Source organism: Mastomys coucha, unplaced genomic scaffold (assembly GCF_008632895.1).
Source record: "Mastomys coucha isolate ucsf_1 unplaced genomic scaffold, UCSF_Mcou_1 pScaffold15, whole genome shotgun sequence".
Taxonomy (NCBI): Eukaryota; Metazoa; Chordata; class Mammalia; order Rodentia; family Muridae; genus Mastomys; species Mastomys coucha.
The window spans coordinates 42,013,759-42,036,717 of NW_022196897.1; the positions used below are offsets into that span (position 1 = coordinate 42,013,759).

Consider the following 22,959-nt stretch of genomic DNA (forward strand, 5'->3'; position numbering starts at 1 on the left):
ACAAGGGCTAGGGCATGTCAGAGACCTGGGATGGAGGGAGGCACTTTAGGGTCTATAGGGCAACTCTAGGTGAGACTCCTAGCAGTTGGGGATATGGAACCTGAAGTGGCCACTATTTTAACCAGGAAGGACTCCCAGTGGAAGGATAAAAGTCCTGCAGGTGTCATGTGACTTAAGACACCCTGATCTACCTTTTGGCACTTTTTCTCTCATCTCTTTACCCTCTCAGCTCTCCATCTGGCCATCAGATTTTAAATGTTTTTCCTCCACCTATTCCATGATGGTATACTGTTTTATTTGCTTACTTTTATTTTTCCCCTTAACACCTAAGCTGTGTTAGGTGGGAAGTCACTGTTCTGTTGTTGTCTATGCAGATCATTTAGTGATTTCCTATTTTTATGACAGTCAGTACCTACAAGCTGATGCCTGCTTCAACAACTGTTTTATGAAGGAACTGTTCCCCTGAAAATCATGTTTTCTCCCCACCCACCAACCGCTAGGATTATCCCAGTGTTTAGTGACACAGCAATGACTTTAGTTTCCTCAAAGGAGAATCTGTTCTTAGTAGTTCAAATACTTCATACCTTCACTCCAAAGTAATCACTTTTCCATCAATGTTCTTGTTCTAAATAGTAGATTGTTTTTCTTTGTTCCTTTTGGTTTACATTGTCTCTGCTATTTCTTTTGTGAAGTACTAAATTAATTAAAAATAGACCATGGATATTTATTAAAGAAGCTTCATCAGCACCAAATACTTTATAAAGCGACCTCTCATGTGTTAATATTTTGTTAGGAAAACATTCTTGTCATTTTCGTCAACACCCCTAGAGGAGTTTTTCTTCACCAGTGGAATAGAGAATTAACTGAAAAACATTTATTTTTTAGACTGATTTTATTTCAATTGACTTTTCTATATTTTTCAAATTAATGGAAGACAACTATATCAATAAACAATTAAAACATAGAGATAATGAACTCTCTCTATACACATGTTAAATGGATATTGCATTCTAAGTATTGGCATAAAAGCTTCGCATACATTAACTCTTTTTACCCTTTCTGCTCTATAAGTTAGATGCTGGGGTTTTTCCTCTTTTATAGCTATGTAAACTAATACGTGGCAAATTAAAAATATAAACATCCTGGCTCTCAGTTTATATTGTCCCATGGCCTCAGAGCAGCTATTGGATTATAATAGCATTTCAGTATGAAAGACTTGTTTCCTTTGTCTTTGCAGATCTTGAGAGATTCTAGGCACAAAGTTTTGATAGTTATTTAACAGTTTTAGACTACAAATCATTTGTTGCCCTAATCATTACTCAAGGGGATAAGTATATATTCAAGATTTACGTATTTCTGTAAGAAAATAGAAACAAATAATTTGCCATTTTACTGTATGCCGTTTTATATGTGCTATTTAATTAACATATGATACAACATTGTTACCAGAAATAATTCTAGTATTAAGTGAAAAGATACAACTAAGTAAATTCCTATCACGTGAGAGAACTAGAAACAGCTTTTGAAATCTAATGTCCTTGTTTTGAAGCCCAGTTTCACCAGTGAGAAATAAGTTACTTACTAGTTTTAACATTAAGTTATTTAGTAATTAAATAAGAGTTCTGGATCAAGAATAGGATTAGGATTATCAGATCCGTTGTCCTTAAATCATGAGAATAGGCTGTTAATGAAAATCTGAGCCTATTTCTACGTACTAGAGAACTTCTGTTTTGCAGATAGTCTCTTTGTATTGTCAAAGACAGGACATCATGAGGACTTGTAGAGCTGGAATGTCTAAGCTTAAATGATATGATACAGATCTTTCAATGCAAATATAACATCATTGATGGAAAAATATGTGATATTATTTTTCAGAATTTCTAGACAGTATGACAGTCTTGAACTGTACTCATGATCACCATGTTGTTCACATAATGTATGTATTGTCCTGTGAAGAGAAGTGTTTGCCCATTTCAGTATCGATTCCAAGAAAAAGGAGGCAGTTTGAGTTTGCAGCAGCATAACAAATACTTCAAATTCTTGAAACATGAAAATAATTTATACAAGATGTTGATGAAATTACACTTATTGTATTTCAGATAGCCTATAAGTCATAGAAGTATCTGGTGTCAGGATCAAATGAGATTATCTATTTAAACCACATATACAGTGGTTGCTATGTAATTAGGGGAATTATTATCATCACTTACATTATGTGTTTATTGAATCAGATGTGGTTAAGGACAATGTGGTCTTACCCTAGCTGAAACTTTCAAGACTTCATAATCAGGTAGGCTCTTTAGAACAAATGGACAACATGAATCTATTTAGAGAGAAGTCATGTGAGTTATTACACTGTAGACTATGGATGATTAAATGGAAACAAGCAGTAAAATGTTCAGCTAACAGGCAGACATAACCTCTTTGATTCTTTAATCTGGCAATATTGAGATGAAATTAAAGATGTAAGAAGGAAAATCTAAGAGTAGGAAACCAGGAGAAAGTCAGAGAGGTTTGGAATGAAGGGAAATACATGATATAGAAAGACTTGAAAAGAAAGAGATATGATGCCCGTTGCACTGTTTCATGTTGAATCTGTACTGGGCAAGCAAAACAGTTGTGAATCTTGGATGGTCTATGAATGAAGATGTGTTTGAGGTAGGGAGATGTGAAAATGTAGTCACAGAAGCAAAGAGAAAAATACAAATGAGTAAAACCCTTTTAATGGTCAAATCCTACCAAAAAGAAGGCCAATTTGAGTGATTTTAGCGACTTTGTGATATTTATCTTAAGTTTTATAATCCGACTCCTATGACCATATAGTACATTTCTAATATTCATTTATGATTGCATTGCATGTCCTCAAATGTATTACATATGTGTTATGACAATTTTAGTGAATGAAGTGCTGAAAATATTGGCATTTAGAGGGTGTACACATAGGAACCCAATTAAAACAGGACCTTAGTCTTCCAAGACACAGAGTTTTCTCAGTATGTCCAAACAGGAACTATGTTGCTTGGCTCTAAAGGGGATGCATAAGAATATAATGACTTGGGAATCTTTTATTTAGCTTTCTCATTTACATATGATTTACTGAATTATTTTTCTGGTTTTAGATGCTTGAGAAAAAAATCAATGAAAGATTCACAAAACTGTAGAAAATGTGTTTGTATACCTCTAGTTCAGCTTATAATAATGGAGAAGTATGATTGGTGAGTTGATCTCATGCCTTCTATAGTAACCTGCCTAACCATTAAGTTTTAATTTAAGTATTTCCTAATCAGATATATTTTTGTGTCATGTAGAGTGACAGATAATGGAGTGGCTGAGGGAATGAAATGGAATTTTCTCCTTTGATCTGTTTTAAAGATTCCTCTACTTCATGGGTTGTTAGATTTACTATGAAAGAGTAATAAGTAAAAACGTTGAGGTATATAAGATGTGGAATAGAAAGCAGTTAAATAACTTCACATGGGATTAGGTAAAGGAAAGTAAATCTCTACTCACTACTTCTGTTCCCTACAGCACATAGTCTAGTTACTGTCTTAAGTTTACAAGGGCAATATATACAACTAAATTCAAGAAAAAAAGTCAAGAAGTAAGAAAATTGCAGAGTAACGTCTTGACCAGAGGCACCTTTTATTATTACCACCAATATGTATGAGAAACCAGAAGAATCAAGGGTAGATCCAAAGCCAGGCCGTCTAAAGAAAACAAAATGTGTACCTGCATTTTAAATAAACATAAAACCTGATTTGCATAAAATTTAAGGGACTCAGTCAGTTTTGAGTAAATCATCTGATTTTTGACAAGTTTAACAAACTATACATATGAAGCAATCTGTAGAAATATATGCAAAATTAAATACTGTATTTTACTTAGGACCCCAAGATATTCAAGACTGTGAAGAAACTATTTTCTCATTGCCTGAATTTGATTTACATGGATGCATTGGGATGTAACATAAATTCTGTCTATGGTTATTCTTATTGGGGAATGGAAGCCACATGTAATTCTGCAAATCTCATAGATCTTAAAAATAAGAAATGTATAGAGGGCTTTTTTTTTTACAAGTCTTCAGTTTAATTGCTATTATTAATCTTCTTTATTTGAGGCAGTAAAAGGTAACCACTGGCTCAGTGAGCAGCCTGCCAGCAAGCCAAGCACACCATAGTGTTGACAGCCTTTGTTGAGAGTCCTAGATGGATGGTTTCTAACTAAACCACTGTGTAATTATAGCTCCTTTGTGATTTCACATTCTCATCTTACAGTCGATTTTTCTTCCTTTGATGTATCATGTTGTGTTGAGTAGCTTATCTGAAAACATCAATATGCCTTTGAAAAGGAGAAAATCAAATTGTAACAGTTTATGTTCTCCTAATGTGTGCATAGCCAAGGGGAGAGATGGCAAATAGGTACACTCTTTCACACATTTCCAGATTGCAGCTGTTTGAAACATCCCTGTACTCCCATATTCACTCCAATATAGTGCAACTATATTTTCTTTTGTATTTATACTTCTCCAACCAAAAGGCAGAGGATCGAACATTACTGTACATCTAAATGACATATACATTACAGGTGAAGGAACTAAGACTCTTTTACTCCTCAGAGCTACAACTGTACAAAATAGTTTCAAAATATATTAACTACATTCATTTCATTTTCAATTGTTTTTAGGCAAAGAGGATGTTTCATTTGTTTTAATGTGTCTGCAAGTAAAAGAATTTAAGGTTATAGTTCTCAGTTTCGATTTCACAAAATATATGTCTAAATATAATATTTTTTAATTGTGAAAACTTTGTACATGTATTCAAGTTATTTTGATCTTATCTACTCAATTACCTTTCCTTAGTTACCCCTATGAATGTCTTTTCCCAACTTCATTTCCTCATTATTATTATTATTATTATTATTATTATTGTCATTATTATTATCCCTATGACTCTAATTAGTGCTGATCATATGTGCCTGGTATTGCATCATCCTCTGGGAAATGAGATCTGCTGATGCTAGATCTCTGAAGCAAATCAACTCTGCCTCCCTCAGAGGTCATACACTGCTGACAGCATTTTAGCCAAGGGTAGGGTACTGGAAACATTTCCTTCATCTCTGCTGAAATTTTTCCTGGCTTTATCTTGTACAGTTCTTCTGCCAACAACCACAGCTATTGTGAGTTAATGTGTGTATCAGCCAGGTTATGTCCAGAAAACAGCATTTCATGGCTTTCCTCCTCATTCACCAGCTCTTAGGGTCTTTCTTCACCCTCTTTCACAATGTTTCCTGAGCCTTTGAAAAGTTGTTATAGGTAATCTCTTCACATCTGAGCACTTACTGTCAGTTAGTATTTTTAACAATTCAAATTTCTGCATTAGATACTACCTACTGTATGAAGAGTATCTTTGAACAAAGTTGAGAGCAACACAAGTTCATGGCTATAAATAGATTTACTAAGAAGGTATGTTGAGAGTTTCACCATCTAGCAAAAGAACACAGCTACTTTCATCCCTGAGATCCATGACTGATCAATTCATGGTCTCTTAGAAGGGTTTAAATTATCATACATGAACTAATTCTATGATTTAGAAGGTAGTTGGTCTTCTCCATGATTGGCATACCATTAATGTACCAGTGAATACAACTTACCTGATAGGTCAGTATTATAGTACATAGCATCCAGTTTGGGGCAAGGCAATTGCTCCCTTTTAATCCACAGTAGCATTCTTAGAACATTTTAGTACTATGAAAATTAACCGTCAGTGAGGGAGTTTCTTGGTCCACTTTTAATTGATTTCTCAGTCTTGCAACTGAAGCATTTGTGTCCAGGGATAGGATTTTCTCATTCAGTTATTCTTAGTCTCAAATGCCTATATTTTAATGTTCAATATTAAAGGTTTTAAATCTCATTACCCGTGCATGACCACATCACAACTGTTTTAATCAGCACCTCTGTGATTGAAAGTAATACAACAATATTTTTCAAAGTCATAAGCTGATTTGCACATTGATTGAATATGATTAAGGGTCATAGACACAGTCTTAAAAATATTCAAAAGAATCATTTGATTGCTGGTTTGATTTTGGCTCAAAGGAGTAACTTGTATAACAAAATAAGACAAACAAATCAAAGAAAAATTTTTTTCAGAAGAAGTGAGTTTTAACTTCCTTGTTGGAACTGTATAACTTCATTGTCTGACAATGTTCTGTATCTATATGAAATGTTTACAAAACCAAGTTTATGATTTCTCTTGGGAACCAGATTACATGCTCTGCCTATAGACATTAACAAATTTATAGTGTAGCCTTTCATTTTTATCATTAATGTTAACTACATAAACAATGGTTATAAAAGAATGCAAATTTTTAATAATTCTATTTGAGCAGTTATAAAATCAAACAGTATTGGTTTGTGAAATATTGCTTAAAATGTATTAACATTTATAATAATCTCAAAGACAGCTAATTTTTTCCCTATGCTAATATTGAACCCAAGGCCCCATTAAGGGCATGAAAAAGACACCCCAATTGGGATCATTTTCCTCCTACTTGGTTGCCTCATCTACTCTTAATATGAAGGAATGTGCCTAGTTTACTGCAGTTTGATATGCCCTGTTTGATATCTATGGGAGGCCTGCATCTTATGAAGAGATACAAAAGAGAAGTGGATGATGAAGGTGTGGAGATGGCAGAGCATACAGTAGGTGGGGGTGAGGAACTGGGCGGAGAGGAGGGAGGGGTACTACAATCAGTATGTAAAATAAATAAATGACCCACCAAATAAATAAATAGAAATTAGCAATATTTTTTCTAACCAGTATCATTTAAAACTTGATTAAACATATAAGATACACTTAGAATACAATAAACTGCTTTCTTTTCATTTCACATTTTTTCCTTTTATTGAATATAGTATTAATTCTTCCAAAAAAAATACCCTCATTACATTTTCTCCCATTACTTCTCCCAGTTTCTTCCTAGCTCCCCTTCCATCAGACACACTCCCTTTCTGTGTTTCAGAAAAAAAATTCTAAGGAATAATAATACAATATAATATAATAAGATGAGACAAAAAGTAACACATTAAGGTTAGACCGGACAAATGAACAACAGTAAGAGTCAAAAAGAAGGCAGAAGAATCAGAGAATCACTCTTTTGTGTCCCACTGTCTTGTATAATATCAGGCTGTGGGTCTCTGTACTTCTTACCATCTGCTTCAGAAGAAAGCTTCTTTGAAGATGATCAAGGAAGACACTGATCTATGAGTATATCAAAATGTCATTAGGAGTCATTCTATTGCTACATTTTTTAAAGGATAGTAATATTGAGTTTTACTATAAATCCCTGGGCTATCTAGTCTGAAGTTCTTGGTCACTCAAGCAATACAGGATACGAATTCCATCTCTTGAAGTGAGACTTAATGCAAATATGATAATGATTGGTTATTCCCACAAGCTTCGTGCTGTTATTGCCCTAATATATATTGCAGGTAGGACAGTATTGTGGATATATGATTTGAAAAATGTTTTTATGGTTTTTATAAAGTAAGTATGTAACTCAGTGAACACTGACAATCTTTGCAATCCATCTACTATTATATAACAAGCTTCATTCTGTGGGTATATGAAACAATGTTCTCCATAGCCTTTGATAAGATCTGTGGTTTGGGGTGATTTCTAACCCATTTTGTAAAATACAAAAATGGAGGTGAGAAATGGTAAAATTACTATTCAGCTTTTATTATGAACACACACAGGCACATACATGCAATCATGATTGTATTTCATGTACTAGTGACATGATTCTATTGATTCTATTATTTTAGTGCTCAACTAAACTTCATTTGCTACTGGTTCCTTGTTTTGTATTATTAATGAAAAACAGAATGAGTGAAAATTTTGCCAGCTTTAAAGACAAAATAAAATATAAAGACCACTTCAGTACTAAACATGAATTTTACAGTGTTCATGTCCTCCCATATGAATATTTTTTAAATATTCTGGATCTGAAATTACGTTGGGTATTAGAATCTACTGTCTATTATGTCAGGGTATATTATTGGGCAAAGAATAGATAGACAGGGGAATTTGTTAATCGTGTGCATCCTAGCTGCTCAGCTATAGCTTCAAGTAAGTTGCATGGGATGTACTCCATATACCACAGGTGCAAATGGTAATATAATTCTTCATTTTTTCGTGACTATTAGATTACTTAGTATGACCACAAAAGTTGTCATCTAAGGAAAATGCAACAAGAAGCAGAAAAAAAATAAATTTCAGTTGATGAAGCAAATTATATTTTTGAAGAAATGACTGTATTTCTGATTTTGCTAATCATCAATTGAACATTCTGAATAACCTTGCTTCTTGTGTCAACCATGGACCAGTAGTGTTGCTATCTTCTAGGATCTCATTAGAAATACAGAATATTGGTTACATCCAAGTTCTACTGAAGCAGAAGAAATAATCCCTATATAATCCATTGGAGCATTAATATTTAGAAAGCACTTCATATGAAGTCTATAAAAAAGTCTTAGTGAAGCTGTTTACAGGTGAAATATTTGATTTCTGAGGTATGAACTCAGTGTTTGCCTCTAGTAAACTAAATGACAAAAAATGAGAATTGAGAATTAATCTTAAAAGAAGTGAAGAAAACATAAAGCAGTACAAAATCAATGTTATTGATTCAAAAATTAAATGTAGTAATGTCATAGGAAGTGACGTCTAAGAGAATTTAAAAGTTTTTCTTCTAATTAAATAGATTATAATGAGCAAAAAATTGTGCTGTAGTTCATTTGGTAATGTTACTTTTCCTTCCTTGTAGTACACAAAATCATGGCATAGTTTGCCATAGTTGTTATGTGTATAAAGTGAAAATACTAATACAAGGTCTGTGTGTTATCATCTAATCAGAAAGCAATGGAATCACAACACATTTTTTTTAAAGTTAATTGAAAATATATTCTTCTCTTACATACAACATCCCACCCACAGTTTTCCCTTTCTCTGCTCCTCCTGGGTCCACCCCCATTCCCACTACAGTAAGTCTTCAAGAAAGAACAATACAAGATACAATAAAACAAGCCTCATATTGATTCTGGACAAAGAAATCCTATAGGAGAAAAGGGTCTCAGGAGTAGACAAAAGAGCTGGGTGGTGGTAGCGCATGCCTTTAATCCCAACCCTTGGGAGGCAGGGGCAGGCAGATTTCTGAGTTTGAGGCCAGCCTGGTCTACAGAGTGAGTTCCAGGACAGCCAGGGGTACCCAGAGAAACCCGGTCAGCGATTACATACATTTATTTGATATGGTGTGTAGGTTTCATATTTGAGATGCCCATCTCTGTGAGCCATGTAGCCATGTGAGCCTGAGCTTAGTTGACTTAATGGGTCATGTTCTCTTTGTTTCTTCCATATCCTCTGGCTCCTACAATCTTTTCTTGATACCTTTTCTGGTTTCTCAAGCTGACCTGGTGAAAGTTCCAATTTTTCTTGACATAATGTCTGACTATAGGTCTCTGAACCCCCTCACATCTGCTGCCACAGGAAGCCTCTCTGATGACTACAAAATAAGGCACCAGTACATGAATATAGCAACAACATTAGGCGTCCCTTCACTTTTTGTATCTGTGTTTAACTAAGTCCTAGGTATCTGGGTTAGCCAGTCTCCAGTTCTTGACCCTTCTGGGAGTGTTGGAAAAGACCTCTATCTATCTTCTGGCATGGATCTCAAGTTAAACCAAACATTTATTGACCACTACCATGTGTTCCATACCACCATTCCTTCAACAAACCTTACAGGCAGGAGTGTATGTATGTATGTATGTATTGTATGTAGAAGGCTTTGTGGGTGACTGGATGTCCAGATTTTTCTTTCCATCACCTACCGAATAACTTCTCATGCTGAAGAGACTAGGATTTAGTAGTGAAGGCTCTAAGACCACCCCGACTTTACTTCTCTATAATCAATGAGCTGAGTGGAAGTTGTCATCATCAATGGGGCTGCATTGTCAGTTTTCAGAGACCAATCTTCTATCTTAACATGAGCCTAGATTATTTAGGGGATCACTATGATAACTACTTAGCCAACAATTCAACTGAATGCAACCCACTTTCATCACTAAAAATATTGTCTGACTACAAAGATGATCAGTTGAGAGTTTCTGTGTATCTTCTGTAACTAGAAGTCCTCACTAGGTTACCCTCATAGATTCTAGGAAGTTTACACTGCACAAGTTATCTACACTGGCCTTAGACCACAACCCCAGTTCCAGCTATATCTCCCAAATTCTTCCCCTCCCCCTCCACCTCCACCTGATACCCTTTACTTTTATCCTTACCTGTCTATCAACAATCTACCTATAGAATCTATTCTATTTCTTCTTCTAAAGGAGTTTGAGATTCCCTTATTGAGAATTATTTTTTAGATCTGTATACTTACACATTTTAATTGATTTTTTTTTTTTGGCTTTTAATATCTAGGTTGTTTTGAGTTCTTTGTATGGGACCTCTATGGGATGTAGAGTTGGTAAAAGTCTTTTACCAGTGGTACAGAAAGTTCCATGATGTCCTGAGAAGAATGTATACTCTATTGTGTTTTGGTACAGAGTTATGTAAATACCTTTGGTTTATAACGTCTGTTAGCTCCAACATGTCTCTGTCTGGATGACCTGACCATTGATGAGAGTGGGGTATTAGTGTCTCCCATTATCAGTTTATGAGGTCAATGTGTGACTTAAGCTGAAGTAGTTTTTCTTTTACAAAGGTGGATATCCTTGTGTTTAGGGTATAGATGTTAAGAATTAAAATGTCATGTTGGTGGGTTCTTCCTGTGGTTAGTATGAATTGTCCTTCCCTATCTTTTGATTATTTTTGGTTTGAAGTCCCTTTTGTTAGTTATTAAAATGGCTATACAAGCTTGCTTCCTAGGTCCATTTACTTGGAATATCTTTTTCCAATACTTTACTCTGAGGTAATTTATATCCTTGATGTGGAGGAGTGTTTTTTTAATTAAGCAAAATGATGGGTCCTGGTTTGGTATCCATTCTGTTAATCTATGCCTTTTTATTGGGGGAATTGAGGCAATTGCTATAGAGAGATACTAATTAACAATGATGTTCTATTCCTGTTATTTTCTAGTAGTAGTAGGAGTAGTAGTAGTAATAGTAGTAGGAGTAGTAGGAGGAGGAGGTGGAGGAGGAGGAGGAGGAGTAATAGTAGTAGTAGGAGTAGTAGTTGGTGGTGGTGGTGTTGGTGGTGGTGGTAGTGATGTGTGTTTGTGTTTTCCTTCTTTTGGCTTTTTGATGGGAGATAATTATTTCCCACATTTTCATGTTTGTAGTTAACTTCCTTGATTTAGAGTTTTCCCTCTAGCACCTTCTGTAAGACTGTATTTATAGCTAGATATTCTTTGTGTGTGTGTGTGTGTGTGTGTGTGTGTGTGTGTGTGTGTGTGTGTGTGTGGTTTTTCAAGACAGGGTTTCTCTGTATAGCCCTGGCTGACCTGGAATTCACTCTGTATACCAGGCTGGCCTTGAACTCAGAAATCTCTGCCTCCCAAGTGCTAGGATTAAAGGCATGCACCACCACTGCCCGGCTTATAGCTCGATATCTTTACATTTGATTTTTTTAATGGAATATCTTATTTTCTTCATGTATAGTGATTAAAATTTTTCCTGGGTGTAGTAACTGGGCTGGCATCTGTGATTTCTTAGGATCTGGGTCATATTAATACAAGCCCATCTGTGTTTTAGTGACTTGACTGACTTGTCAGGTGTAATTCTAATAGGTTTGTGTTACTTGATCTTTTTCCTTTTAGCTGTTAATATTCTTTCTTTATTCTTTATGTTTTGTGTTTTGATTAATATATGTTCTGGTTATTTCTTTCCTGGTCCAATATATTTAGTGTTTCTGCATGCTTCTTGTACCTTTATAGACATCTTTTCATTTAAGTTAGAAGAATATTCTTCTGTGGACCTGCTGAAAATATTTTCTAGGCCTTTGGATTGCAATGTTTTTCCTTTGTCTATTCCTATTTCTCATAGGTTTGGTCTTTTCATAGTGTATCAAAGTTACTGGTTCTTTTATGTCAGATTGTTTTATATTTTCTCTTTGACTGATGTATGAATTTCTTGAGTTGTATATTCAGTATCTAAGATTCTCTTTTATCTCTTGTACTGTATTGGTGAAGCTTATCTCTGTATTTCCTGTTTGCCATCCTAAATATTTCATTTGCAGGATTCCCACATTTTGTGTTATCTTTGTTGGTTCTGTTTCCATTTTCAGGTCTTCAATACATTTATTTGTTTCTTTAATTTTTTTCTTATGATCAAATTCCTTAGATAATATCAAACATTCAATCAATGCTGTGATGGGTGATCACCATAACTAAAACATTTGTGTCATGTGGTTAATAGCTAGTAAAGAGAAAAAACTGATAAACATATTCACTATGTTTTAAATGAGTCATTGGAGATCCTCTGTTAATGTAGTATCTGCATTAAGATTAATTTCATTCATTATATAAAGAAAAGATGAATATAGAATTAACATTAGTGATTTTTTTTCAACCACAAAATAAACGTAATAAAAATCATTTAAAGTACTGGAGCTCCATGTCTACATTACCTTTTATTGTTTTCATTATTGTTGTTTCAGATAGGTTCTCAATGTGCAGATGAGAATGTCCTGGGACTTACTGTGTAGTGAGTCCAGTATATCCTCCAACTCAGGGCAATCCTCTTGCTTCTGACTCAAAGGTGGTGGGATAATAGAAATTATTTACCATACTTAGATAACTTTATTTCTTAAGATTAGCCCTTCAGCTGCTCTTGTGACCACTGTCCTGGCTGGTACATGTTCCAGTTCCACCGGATCCTGCAGTATGCGCGGCCTCGCCAAGAGAGTCAGCGACCTTTCTTCTGGCTATTTATGGACCATCTGCTGCTGACTGAGGACGACCAAGTGACAACTGCCCGTTTCCTTCAGACAGAGGCTGTGACCCTCCAGGATATCCGTGGCAGAGTTCTCCAGAATGCTGTGAGGGTGTGGAGCAACATTCCAGGGCTGAAGAGCAAGCACACGGTCCTGACCCCGAAGGAAGAAGAGCCTCTGCAATGCCAAGGCAGAACCAGAAGCAAGATGGCTGCCCAGAAACTTGACTCCCTGGTGAAGCACTGTCTTATCCCCCTGAGAGAGTACTTCAAGTATTTTTCTCAGAGCTCACTTCCTCTTTAGAAATGAGTCACCCCACGATGAAAGTCTTTCCTAGAACCATGGCAGTCCTTCTTCCTATGGCATTTTCCCTCTGCAGAGCTTTCTCTGGTTGGCTTGCCGGCCTTTGGGGTTCTCTCTCCTGTTTTGAGTCCCCAGGATGCAGATGCCCCTGTGCAGCTCACTGTGGGGAGTGGGAGGTACCCATGGCTGTGGACATCCTGATGGGATAACCTGCCATGCTTCTCTGAAACTGTGTGTACCTGTTGTGAAGTTTTTCAAATATATCATAGGATTGTTAAAAAAAAAAAAGATTATTGTATATGAACCCATATTTTCTTAGTTGGCATTTAGAATTCCAAACAGAGAATTCTGATTTCAAGGAATTGTTTAAAAAAATAACTGACATTGGGCAGCATTTATCAACTGTTTTATTGCTGGCTTAAGCCAGTAGTTGTTGAATGTTGGACTCTCTTCACATTGTTTGTATGAATTTATGCCAGTGATGATAATGATTATACTGTCATATTTTGCACTTGGCATGCTGAAGGTGATGGGAGTTTTTGATGAGGCTGAGAGTACAGGATTGAAGAAAATGGTGAAAAAACCGTTCTCACTTACTGAGATGGCTTTCTCAGTTCATTTGGTACTGAACTGCCTGGAGATAGAAGTGAGCCTATGACGAAGCACAAGGATGTTGTTTGCACATTTCCACAGAGGAGTCTGTGAAGGCCATCACATTGTCATTCTCATATACACAGTATATATTGTATTGCAGAGATTAATGCATGTTTACTTTCAAATAAGTTCATGCAAAAATGTTAGAAATGATATACATGGTCTATACAGATATTCTTACCTCACTGTATTTAGAAGATTTCACTGACTAGATGAGATTTTTGATGGTTTTAAAAGAAGAAAGTCTTTTATCTTCCTGTTTGTCTTCACCTCCTTTATTTCATTGAATATGTTTCACTTCCCTGTGAAAAGAAATTAATTCTAATAACACTACATTGTGTAATATATTATCATAAATGACAGGAGGTATCTGACTCATTTTACTTCATGGAATTATTTTATTTTTTTTAATTCTTAGAATATTTTACATTAAACATGCCCTAGGGTGAATAAGCTTCTACTCCTGCTTCAGAAGTCTACTGATACTTTTCCTAATCCATGGAGAAGAGAATTTAAAATTACATTACAGATATATCTAATGGTTGAAAAGTTGACAGGGGAAATGAACATCTGCATATTCCTTTTCAGGGTGCCTACTTAGAAAATTACAAATATCAGACTTTTCTGAGTTTTTGAATTGACGGCCTGTGGAATAAGATCATGGCCCATCTGAACTTGAAACACATTTAAAATTGTTTTTTCCAAAATACTAAATTGTAAAATTTGTGATAATTTTCATTCAACTGCCCATTGATCCATCTTCTCTTCAGGCCAGCAGCAAAGCAAGACTTCAGGCTCCATCTCAAACTTAGCAAACTAGATCTGTGTTTTAAAAAACTCTCTGGTGGTGTTGGTACACATTCGAGTCTGGAAAGTACTGCTAAACAAATTCTTTCCCATATGTGTAGAATCTCAAAGCATTGTAGGAGCCACAGGTCCTAACCTTCCTTTGGAAGTGGAAATATGTGACTGTATTATTAAATGCAGTGAAAAGGTTATTTTTTAAAATTTTACAAGAGATAAATAATCCCAGTCTTACATGCCTTAAAACGGCATAGATTTATGTCTATTTATACTCAGAGCTTTTTGAGCTATGTTTTTTTTTTTTTTGTAAATGGAAGAATAAAATTTGTTTCTAGTAAATGAATTTGTCTGGCTCTATTGTATCTAGTGTTCTTAATTACTTGACAGTTTGAGAATATTATTTTGGTTTTCTTAGATTTTTCTTAGAATTATGGAAATCATGCTGCTTTATTCCCTGCAGGAGTTAAAATAAAATATTGGTAATTATGCATATTTAACTTTCAAAAGGCCAAATGATCACTCACAGTGCTTATAAAAAGTAAAATTATTCCAGATATTCATAAATCAGCTCCTTGGTAAAGGACTTTGAAGTCTGAAGTTTTATTGTTCTGAGTATTCCTACTGGGGAAGATCAGGATGAAGCATGAATTTATTATGATCACTATTCTTTGCTTTTTTTCCCAGATGCAAGACAAAAGTCTACCCTGATGAACTTCCGAACACAAGTGTCGTCATTGTGTTCCATAATGAAGCTTGGAGCACTCTACTTAGAACAGTCTATAGTGTCATAAATCGCTCCCCACACTACCTGCTCTCCGAAGTCATCTTGGTCGATGATGCCAGTGAAAGAGGTATGCTCTGCACCTCTGTAAATAGCAATCATTTTTATAGACAGAAAGAAGCTGGGCTAATATATATCTTGGTCTGTTGCATTAAACTGATGTGCTTTTTATTTGTGCCCTTCTCTTTAAAATCTGTTCATTGAGATTGTAATCACACACACATTTGATATCTGCATGTATGAGCTTGCAACTGCCCCTCTTTGTTTTGTTCTAAAATGTCTCCAAACCTTCCTCATACATTCTTCTTACAGATTTTCTCAAGTTGACATTAGAGAACTATGTAAAAACTTTAGAAGTGCCAGTGAAAATTATCAGGATGGAAGAGCGCTCTGGGTTAATACGCGCCCGTCTCCGAGGAGCCGCTGCTTCAAAAGGACAGGTCATAACTTTTCTGGATGCACACTGCGAGTGCACCTTAGGATGGCTGGAGCCCTTGCTGGCGAGAATAAAGGAAGACAGGTAGGGAGCCCTGTGTTAAGTCTGCAAGGCTTACACCTGGACCTTTGAGGGCAGCTCCAGCTGTCTATCACAATGCCTAGTCCAAAATGCTATTTTCAAAAGGTTTATTTCATATGCTTCGAAAAAGGCAGTTTTTCTCATTTTTAAGATGAAAATCATACTGATTCATGTTAAGCATGGGTAAGTGATTAAGAATAGACAAATGATACAGTGAAAAATGTTTTGAGCATTTACAGGTGAAGTTAATCATTCCAGTTTGACAGCATAATATGTTGTCGGAAATTTTCAAAGCACCTTTGGTCCTCCCAGCTCCCCTGTGCAGGGACTGCAGATGTTCTAACAAACTTGCTTATGTTACTGGAAGTGCAGAGAATAATTCAGTTCTTCCCATTCTCTCAGCAGGGTTCTCTGCATTGCCTCTGTGCCTTCAGTAAGTCTATTTCAACTTCATCTCAAAGATCTTGAAAACACACACACACACACACACACACCTTCCTGAAATAATACTATTTTTTTTTAAATAAATAAAGCACAATATAATTATTGAAACAGTATTATTTCTACCTATCATTTTCAAAATTTGGAAATTGAACTTTATAGGACTAACACCCTGCAATTCTTCATAATGATTGTGACATTTTGTAGCTAATCATAAGTGTGGCTGCTAAATTAGAATAATTCTTAGTACCTAATGAAGATAACAACATTGAATGCTATCTGATGTGATAAATCATTGTAGAAAACATCGTTTGCATTGCCATTTCATGCACAGTAGAAGAACCCAGGATTGAAATTTTTAATTAAATGTTCAGAACAGAGGCTTCTAGTGTAAACTAGTTCAGCCACATCACATAAATGGCAGGAGCTGCTCCTTGCCATGAAGATAGATGGAAGCTATCAATAAAATGAACCACAACAGTTCAAGAAGCCAGTGGGAACCTCTTAGTCAACTCAGTACAGTATACAGCTAATAACAGTTTGTGTATTGTACAATGCCCTCAGGAGAATGAGGCTGACAAAGTGAAATGAACTTAGGATATCTTCAGTATACCATCTGGTAACATTTTGTATATTATGCTCTTCTTTAAATATGTTTCATATTTCCATACCTAAACTATTTGCTTTTATTCTAACAATTCAACTGCATTGTGTGTGTATATATATACATATATATGTGTATATATATATATATGTATAAAGAGCCTTTTTGTTTCTGATTATACATTTTTACATTGCCATAACTAGACAACAAATGTGCTCAAGAGAATTAGATCTAGTATCTGCCCTGCTAAAAGTTAAATAATTAAATCCAGTAAAATAAAAATTAATTAATTAATGTTATGATTCGCTTGTGGACAGATTCATTAAGAAGCTTTTCTAATAGTAGGATGAAGCTTAATGATTTCAAAGAACTTCAGGCAATAGTCAATTGTGTGGCATATATAAGAGTGCATGATAATGAATGACAGTAATGTTGCAGATATTGTCCTGTTTGCTTTCCACACCTTTGGGTAGCTTAGAATGCGCATGATACTTTATTCTTCAGAACTAGCTACAATCAATGTCGTTTTGAGTGGACTTGAACATTTTCTTTTGGAGATGATTGATGGTTGAACTGTAGTTAGCCACTAAAGCTACAAAAAGGCAAGAATGAGAGATGCTATGACATGAATGGAAAACAAAGTGCCCAAAGAAATACCTAAGTGAAACATTTTTACCCTACATAGACTCACATAAACCTAAAGCATTTTGACTATGCTTTAGTATAGGAAACTAGGGTAGAACAAAACACAAAAGTTACTGCCTTGTTTTAACACAGTAGTTGCTTTGAGACAGCATTATACTCTAAGTTCTCTGGCAGCTTGCTGATAAGTTGTCTTGGTCTTTTTGTCCTTCATAGATAATATATATTGGTACTTACAGATTGTGATTTTAATTTTTCCTGATTTTTTTTTCCTAAAGGGAATTTTCTCTGTGACAACTTTCCTATAATGTTTAAACTAACTTAATCTATTTGACTCAATGTTCCAGATCTAATTTTCCCTCATGCACTCTCCCTCCCTGTATGCTATTGCCTTTTGGTGGGCTACAGTTAAAAACAATGCACAATATCAAAGCAGCTTGACTAATCATGCTGTGGGTGGTAGCTTATGAAAAATAGACAGTGTTCATCCTGCTGAGTTAGTACTTAGAATGCATTCTGAAATCAGCTTGAAGGTCAATTAGAATATTTGATTAGATTTCACATCATAGCATTAAGGTAAAGGTGAGGAAAAAAAGCAATCTCAGAGGAAATGGTTCAGCAGAGAGTAAGGATAAGGTAAAATTAAAGGCATAGTAGGGTCATAAAAATAATTAAATGTTATTGCTTATCTATAATCAACTTGATGAGCTACTATAAATTATCATTTGTGTAAGAACTGGCTTTTGTTTTTCTACAGGAAAACAGTTGTGTGCCCGATCATTGATGTGATTAGTGATGATACCTTTGAGTACATGGCTGGGTCAGACATGACTTATGGTGGTTTTAACTGGAAGCTAAATTTCCGATGGTATCCTGTCCCTCAAAGAGAAATGGATAGGCGAAAAGGAGACAGGACATTACCTGTCAGGTATGCAGATCATTAGTTCCAAACTAGTCCTATTTTTATTCTTTTGTTTTATCCTTATGTAAGGTTGGTCTCAATTTTCAAAAATGCTTAGAAATATTTACTACTCTCTCTATATTTTTACCCTTTACACAATCATATAAGAATTAAAGACAATATTGAATAAGGTTATCATGGGCAAACATGTGTGTTGATATGAATGCCAGGAATTTTGGATACTGTGTGTGAAGTGAATATATATATATATATATATATATATATATATATATATATTTCAAATACATGTATATACTATGAAATGTATTTATTACAATAGAAGTGTTCTTAAAAGTGAAGTGACTAAAATATTTTGATAAATATGCTAAACTAATCACTCTTAAAAACTTGCATCAAAATCATAGAAATAATCATTTGGAAAATTTTAATATATGGAGCATATATGAGTGTTTTTTGGTCTAAATTTTTAAAAATCCCTTAATTTGAAGAATTTACCAATGAAATACATATTACTATTAATTTTAAAACATATTCATCATTATGTTCTAGAAGACCACTCACTTCAATAACCGTAGAATATATCATTCCTATTATAAGTCTCTTGCTTGCATCAAAAAATCAATTGCCTAAAAATATTTGGAGAATTATTTTATTAAATAATCTTTTTAAAGATGAATTTAACAAATCAATGTTCTCTTGAAAACTTGTGAAAATATAAACTTCAAAAATAACATATATACATTCTGATCTATAGAATGGTACTGTGGAGTGGGATGAGTTTACTTCCTAATAATATAATGCATTAAATTAAGATAAAAACTCTGGGTAGTAGAAGAGACATGTTTAATTATATGTTACTCAGTAATATAGTACGAAAAATTTTTAACATTTTTAGGAGGTATACTACCACACTGAGAAAAATTGAGTGTGGCTCCTAATAATTGCATAAGACATGTCAGTGTTAAGAGTATATAATCTAACAATTTTGAAACACTTTATATCTACCCATCCTGGTTATCCTTTACATTAACATGCTGAGGATATATAGTAACTCCGGGATTTATTAACAATACTCTTGTCCTGTATTCTAGTTTTATTTAACTTTCAAAATTTTATCCCAATTGAAAACTATCAAACCACTTTAAATACTGTTATAATGCAGTAAATTGAATAAGTACATGTTCAGTAGAAGGTGAAATATTATAAATATGTTTAAGAAAACTTAATGAAATACAGTAGCAAAGGCATCCTGTATTTTAGCTTATTATCTCCAGTTGGAAAGGTAAATTTAAGGTAGCCAACACTCTAGTAAGACTTACCTGATCTCATTCATAAAGGAAAATAAATGCCTCAGGAAGCAGCCATTATGCTCATCTTTTGCTCACAAAAATACAATGAGAGTCATCTAGGATGCTATATATTAAACATCTTGTGTGGTTTTGATAAAAAAGTATGAGAACCAATCAAATCTCTTTCTTTTCTTTACGGACAGAACATTATTTTGTTTTCTTTTTTCTTTTCTTTTGTTTTTTCTTTTTTTTTCCAGACAGGGTTTCTCTGTGTAGCCCTGGCTATCCTGGAACTCAGTCTGTAGACCAGGCTGGTCTGGAACTCAGAAAGCCACCTACCTCTGCCTCCCATGTGCTGGGATTAAAGGCATGCTCCACCACCGCCTGGCTTGTTTTCTAAAATAATGAAAGATGGAGAAACCTCAGTGTCTGCTGAAGTTTGAAGAGTCCTATAGCAAAAGGTTAATTAATTCATGAGCACTGTTGTAACAGCAGGCAGGTAATTTTCATCAACAGTGCTACAGCGTGAACTTTGTATTTCTAATTTATTACTCGGAGATGTGATCATTTCTCTCACCTTCATGCAAACAGATAAATCATTCTATGTATTGAAGACAGATTTTTCCCCACTTGATTAACAGACTTCTGAATAGCTAAAGGAATCAAAATGAAACTGAGGTTTTAGTTGTGTTTAGGATAATGCTTAATTTAAAATGTCCCTTATGACAGAACTTTGTAGTCACTGTAATTGGCTAGTCATCACATAGATGTACAAGAATGCAACTACAATCAAAGTTTACCAAGTTTAACTAGTGACGTAAACTGAGCCATGTTAAAGGCAAAATGAATAGTGGTGATACTGTACCATACCATAGTATAGTTTTGACTACATACTACACTATAATATACATCTCTTGTCTCTAGTATTTTCATTTGTAAAAGCACTTTACAAAAAGGAGTTTTGAGCCTACTTAGTTTTCTTTTTTTTTCTATTCATATGTAATATTCTTATTGGATATTTTACTTAAAATTCAAATGTTATCCCATTTCCCGGTTTACCTCCTGGAGAACCCCCTATCCAATTCCCCTTCTCTCTGCTTAGTTTTCTTTAATTAGTAAATGTTCTCTATAGCATTTAGCCTCTCAACTGCAGAAGACAGTAACCAGCATTTTAAGCTTGAGAGCTAGATCTAGTAACCTAGGAATCAAACACATTTTTTACATGCTTACTTTTACTGTTTCACATGAAATGAGATGCTTGAAATAAACTTTGGCTTTTGTGGCTATTGTAAATTCTTATTAAAATGGTGCAACTTTTCTTCTTGTCTGCACTCAAGGGATCTTAGTAGAATCACCTAGACACCAGAGGCATGAGATCCTAGTGCTTTCCTTGTAACTTCTATGATTGTCTCTCTGATTCTAATTTTAAGAGTCAGTTTTTCATTTTCCTTTTTTATTATGCTGAAAGAATTAAAATTTATTTTAACACCTCCGATTCAAACCATAATTAACTATGGTTGTGGTCATTTAATTTTCTGAGTCTACTTCCTAGGGAATGATTTAAGTTTGAAAGAATGAACACATTAGTTTGTATGAATATAAGTATATATTACCCACTGAAATAGAAAATCACAAGCAAGGTTGCCTACTAAAGATAGCCTTGCGAAACTGGAACTACCTTACTTCAATTTTTAGTTTTTTGATAAAATATCTTGAAAAAAGACAACTTAGAATAGACAGAGTTGACATAGGAAATCCACCAGCCCAGTGACTCGGGTTCCTTCCGGTCTGTCTGGGCTGGTGTCCAGAGCATACCTTGGGCACAAGCTCTGCAGCCAGTCTCACAAGACCCAGAGGAAGCTCCACTTGTAAGCACTCTGACACACCCAGGAACAGAGGTCAGGATGAAGCAACATCTGTCCCAACACTGGGAGTAACTGGGACCAGCAGTACTAGGCACACAGGAACTCCACAAGCCCAGTGACTCGGGTTCCTTCCAGTCTATCTGGGCTGGTGTACAGAGCAGACCTTGAGCACAAGCTCTGCAGCCAGTCCCACAACACACAGAGGAAGTCCCACTCCCAGGTGATCTAACAAGCCCAGGATCACAGCATCCCAGAATCACAGGATCACAGAGACAGCTTGACTCTGAGGAGTTCTGACACAACCAGGATCACAGGAAGGACAGGCTCCAGTCAGATTTAGCAAGGGCAGGTAGCACTAGAGAGAACCAGATGGGGGGAGCGTAAGAAAATAAACAACACAAACCAAGGTCACTTGCCATCATCAGAACCCAATTCTCCCACCACAGCAAGTCCTAGACACACCATTACACCAGAAACGTAAGATTCAGATATAAAATCACTTCTCATGATGATGGTACAGGACTTAAAGAAAGACATAAATAGCACCCTCAAGGAAATACAAGAGAACACAGGTAAACAGCTAGAAGCCCTTAAAGAGGAAACACAAAAAACCCTTAAAGAGCTACAGGAAAACACAATTGAACAGGTGAAAGAAATGAGCAAATCCATCCATAATCTAAAAATTGAAATAGAAACAACGAAGAAATCAGAAAGAGAGACAAACCTGGCCATATGAAATCTAGGAAAGAAATCAGGAGTCATAGAACAAGCATCACCAACAGAATACAAGAGATAGAAGAGAGAATCTCAGGGGCAGAAGACACCTTAGAAAACATTGACACAACAGTCAAAGAAAATGCAAAAAGTAAAAAGCTCCTAATCCAGAACATCCAGGAAATCCAGGATGCACTGACAAGATCAAGCCTAAGGATAATAGGTATAGAAGAGAGGGAAGACTCCCAATGTAGTGGGCCAGTAAATATCTTCAACAAAATTATAGAAGAATAAAGAAAGATATGCCCATGAACATACAAGAAGCCTACAGAACTCCAAATAGACTGGACCATAAAAGAAATTCTCCCAACACATAATAATCAAAGCACTAAACAAAGAAAGAATTTTAAAAGCAGTAAGGGAAATAGGCAAGTAACATATAAAGGCAGGCCTATCAGAATTACACCAGACTTCTCACCAGAGACTATGAAAGC

General features: G+C 35.2%; 1 protein-coding gene and 1 pseudogene across 5 annotated transcripts in view; both read left to right on the plus strand.

Annotated features, from left to right (window-relative positions):
- The window catches only part of Galnt13 (polypeptide N-acetylgalactosaminyltransferase 13), a 633,613-nt gene that overhangs the window by 345,723 nt on the left and 264,931 nt on the right, over positions 1-22,959 (plus strand). For all 4 annotated transcript variants that reach the window (XM_031370288.1, XM_031370286.1, XM_031370285.1 and 1 more), the window contains exons 5-7: positions 15,375-15,541; positions 15,784-15,991; positions 18,433-18,603. In XM_031370288.1, coding sequence (XP_031226148.1) covers positions 15,375-15,541; positions 15,784-15,991; positions 18,433-18,603 — 546 coding nt within the window. The remainder of the gene's footprint in view (positions 1-15,374; positions 15,542-15,783; positions 15,992-18,432; positions 18,604-22,959) is intronic.
- LOC116090182 lies at positions 12,817-13,565 on the plus strand (annotated as a pseudogene). Its single transcript, XR_004118600.1, has one exon. The product of XR_004118600.1 is annotated as a DNA (cytosine-5)-methyltransferase 3-like pseudogene (transcript).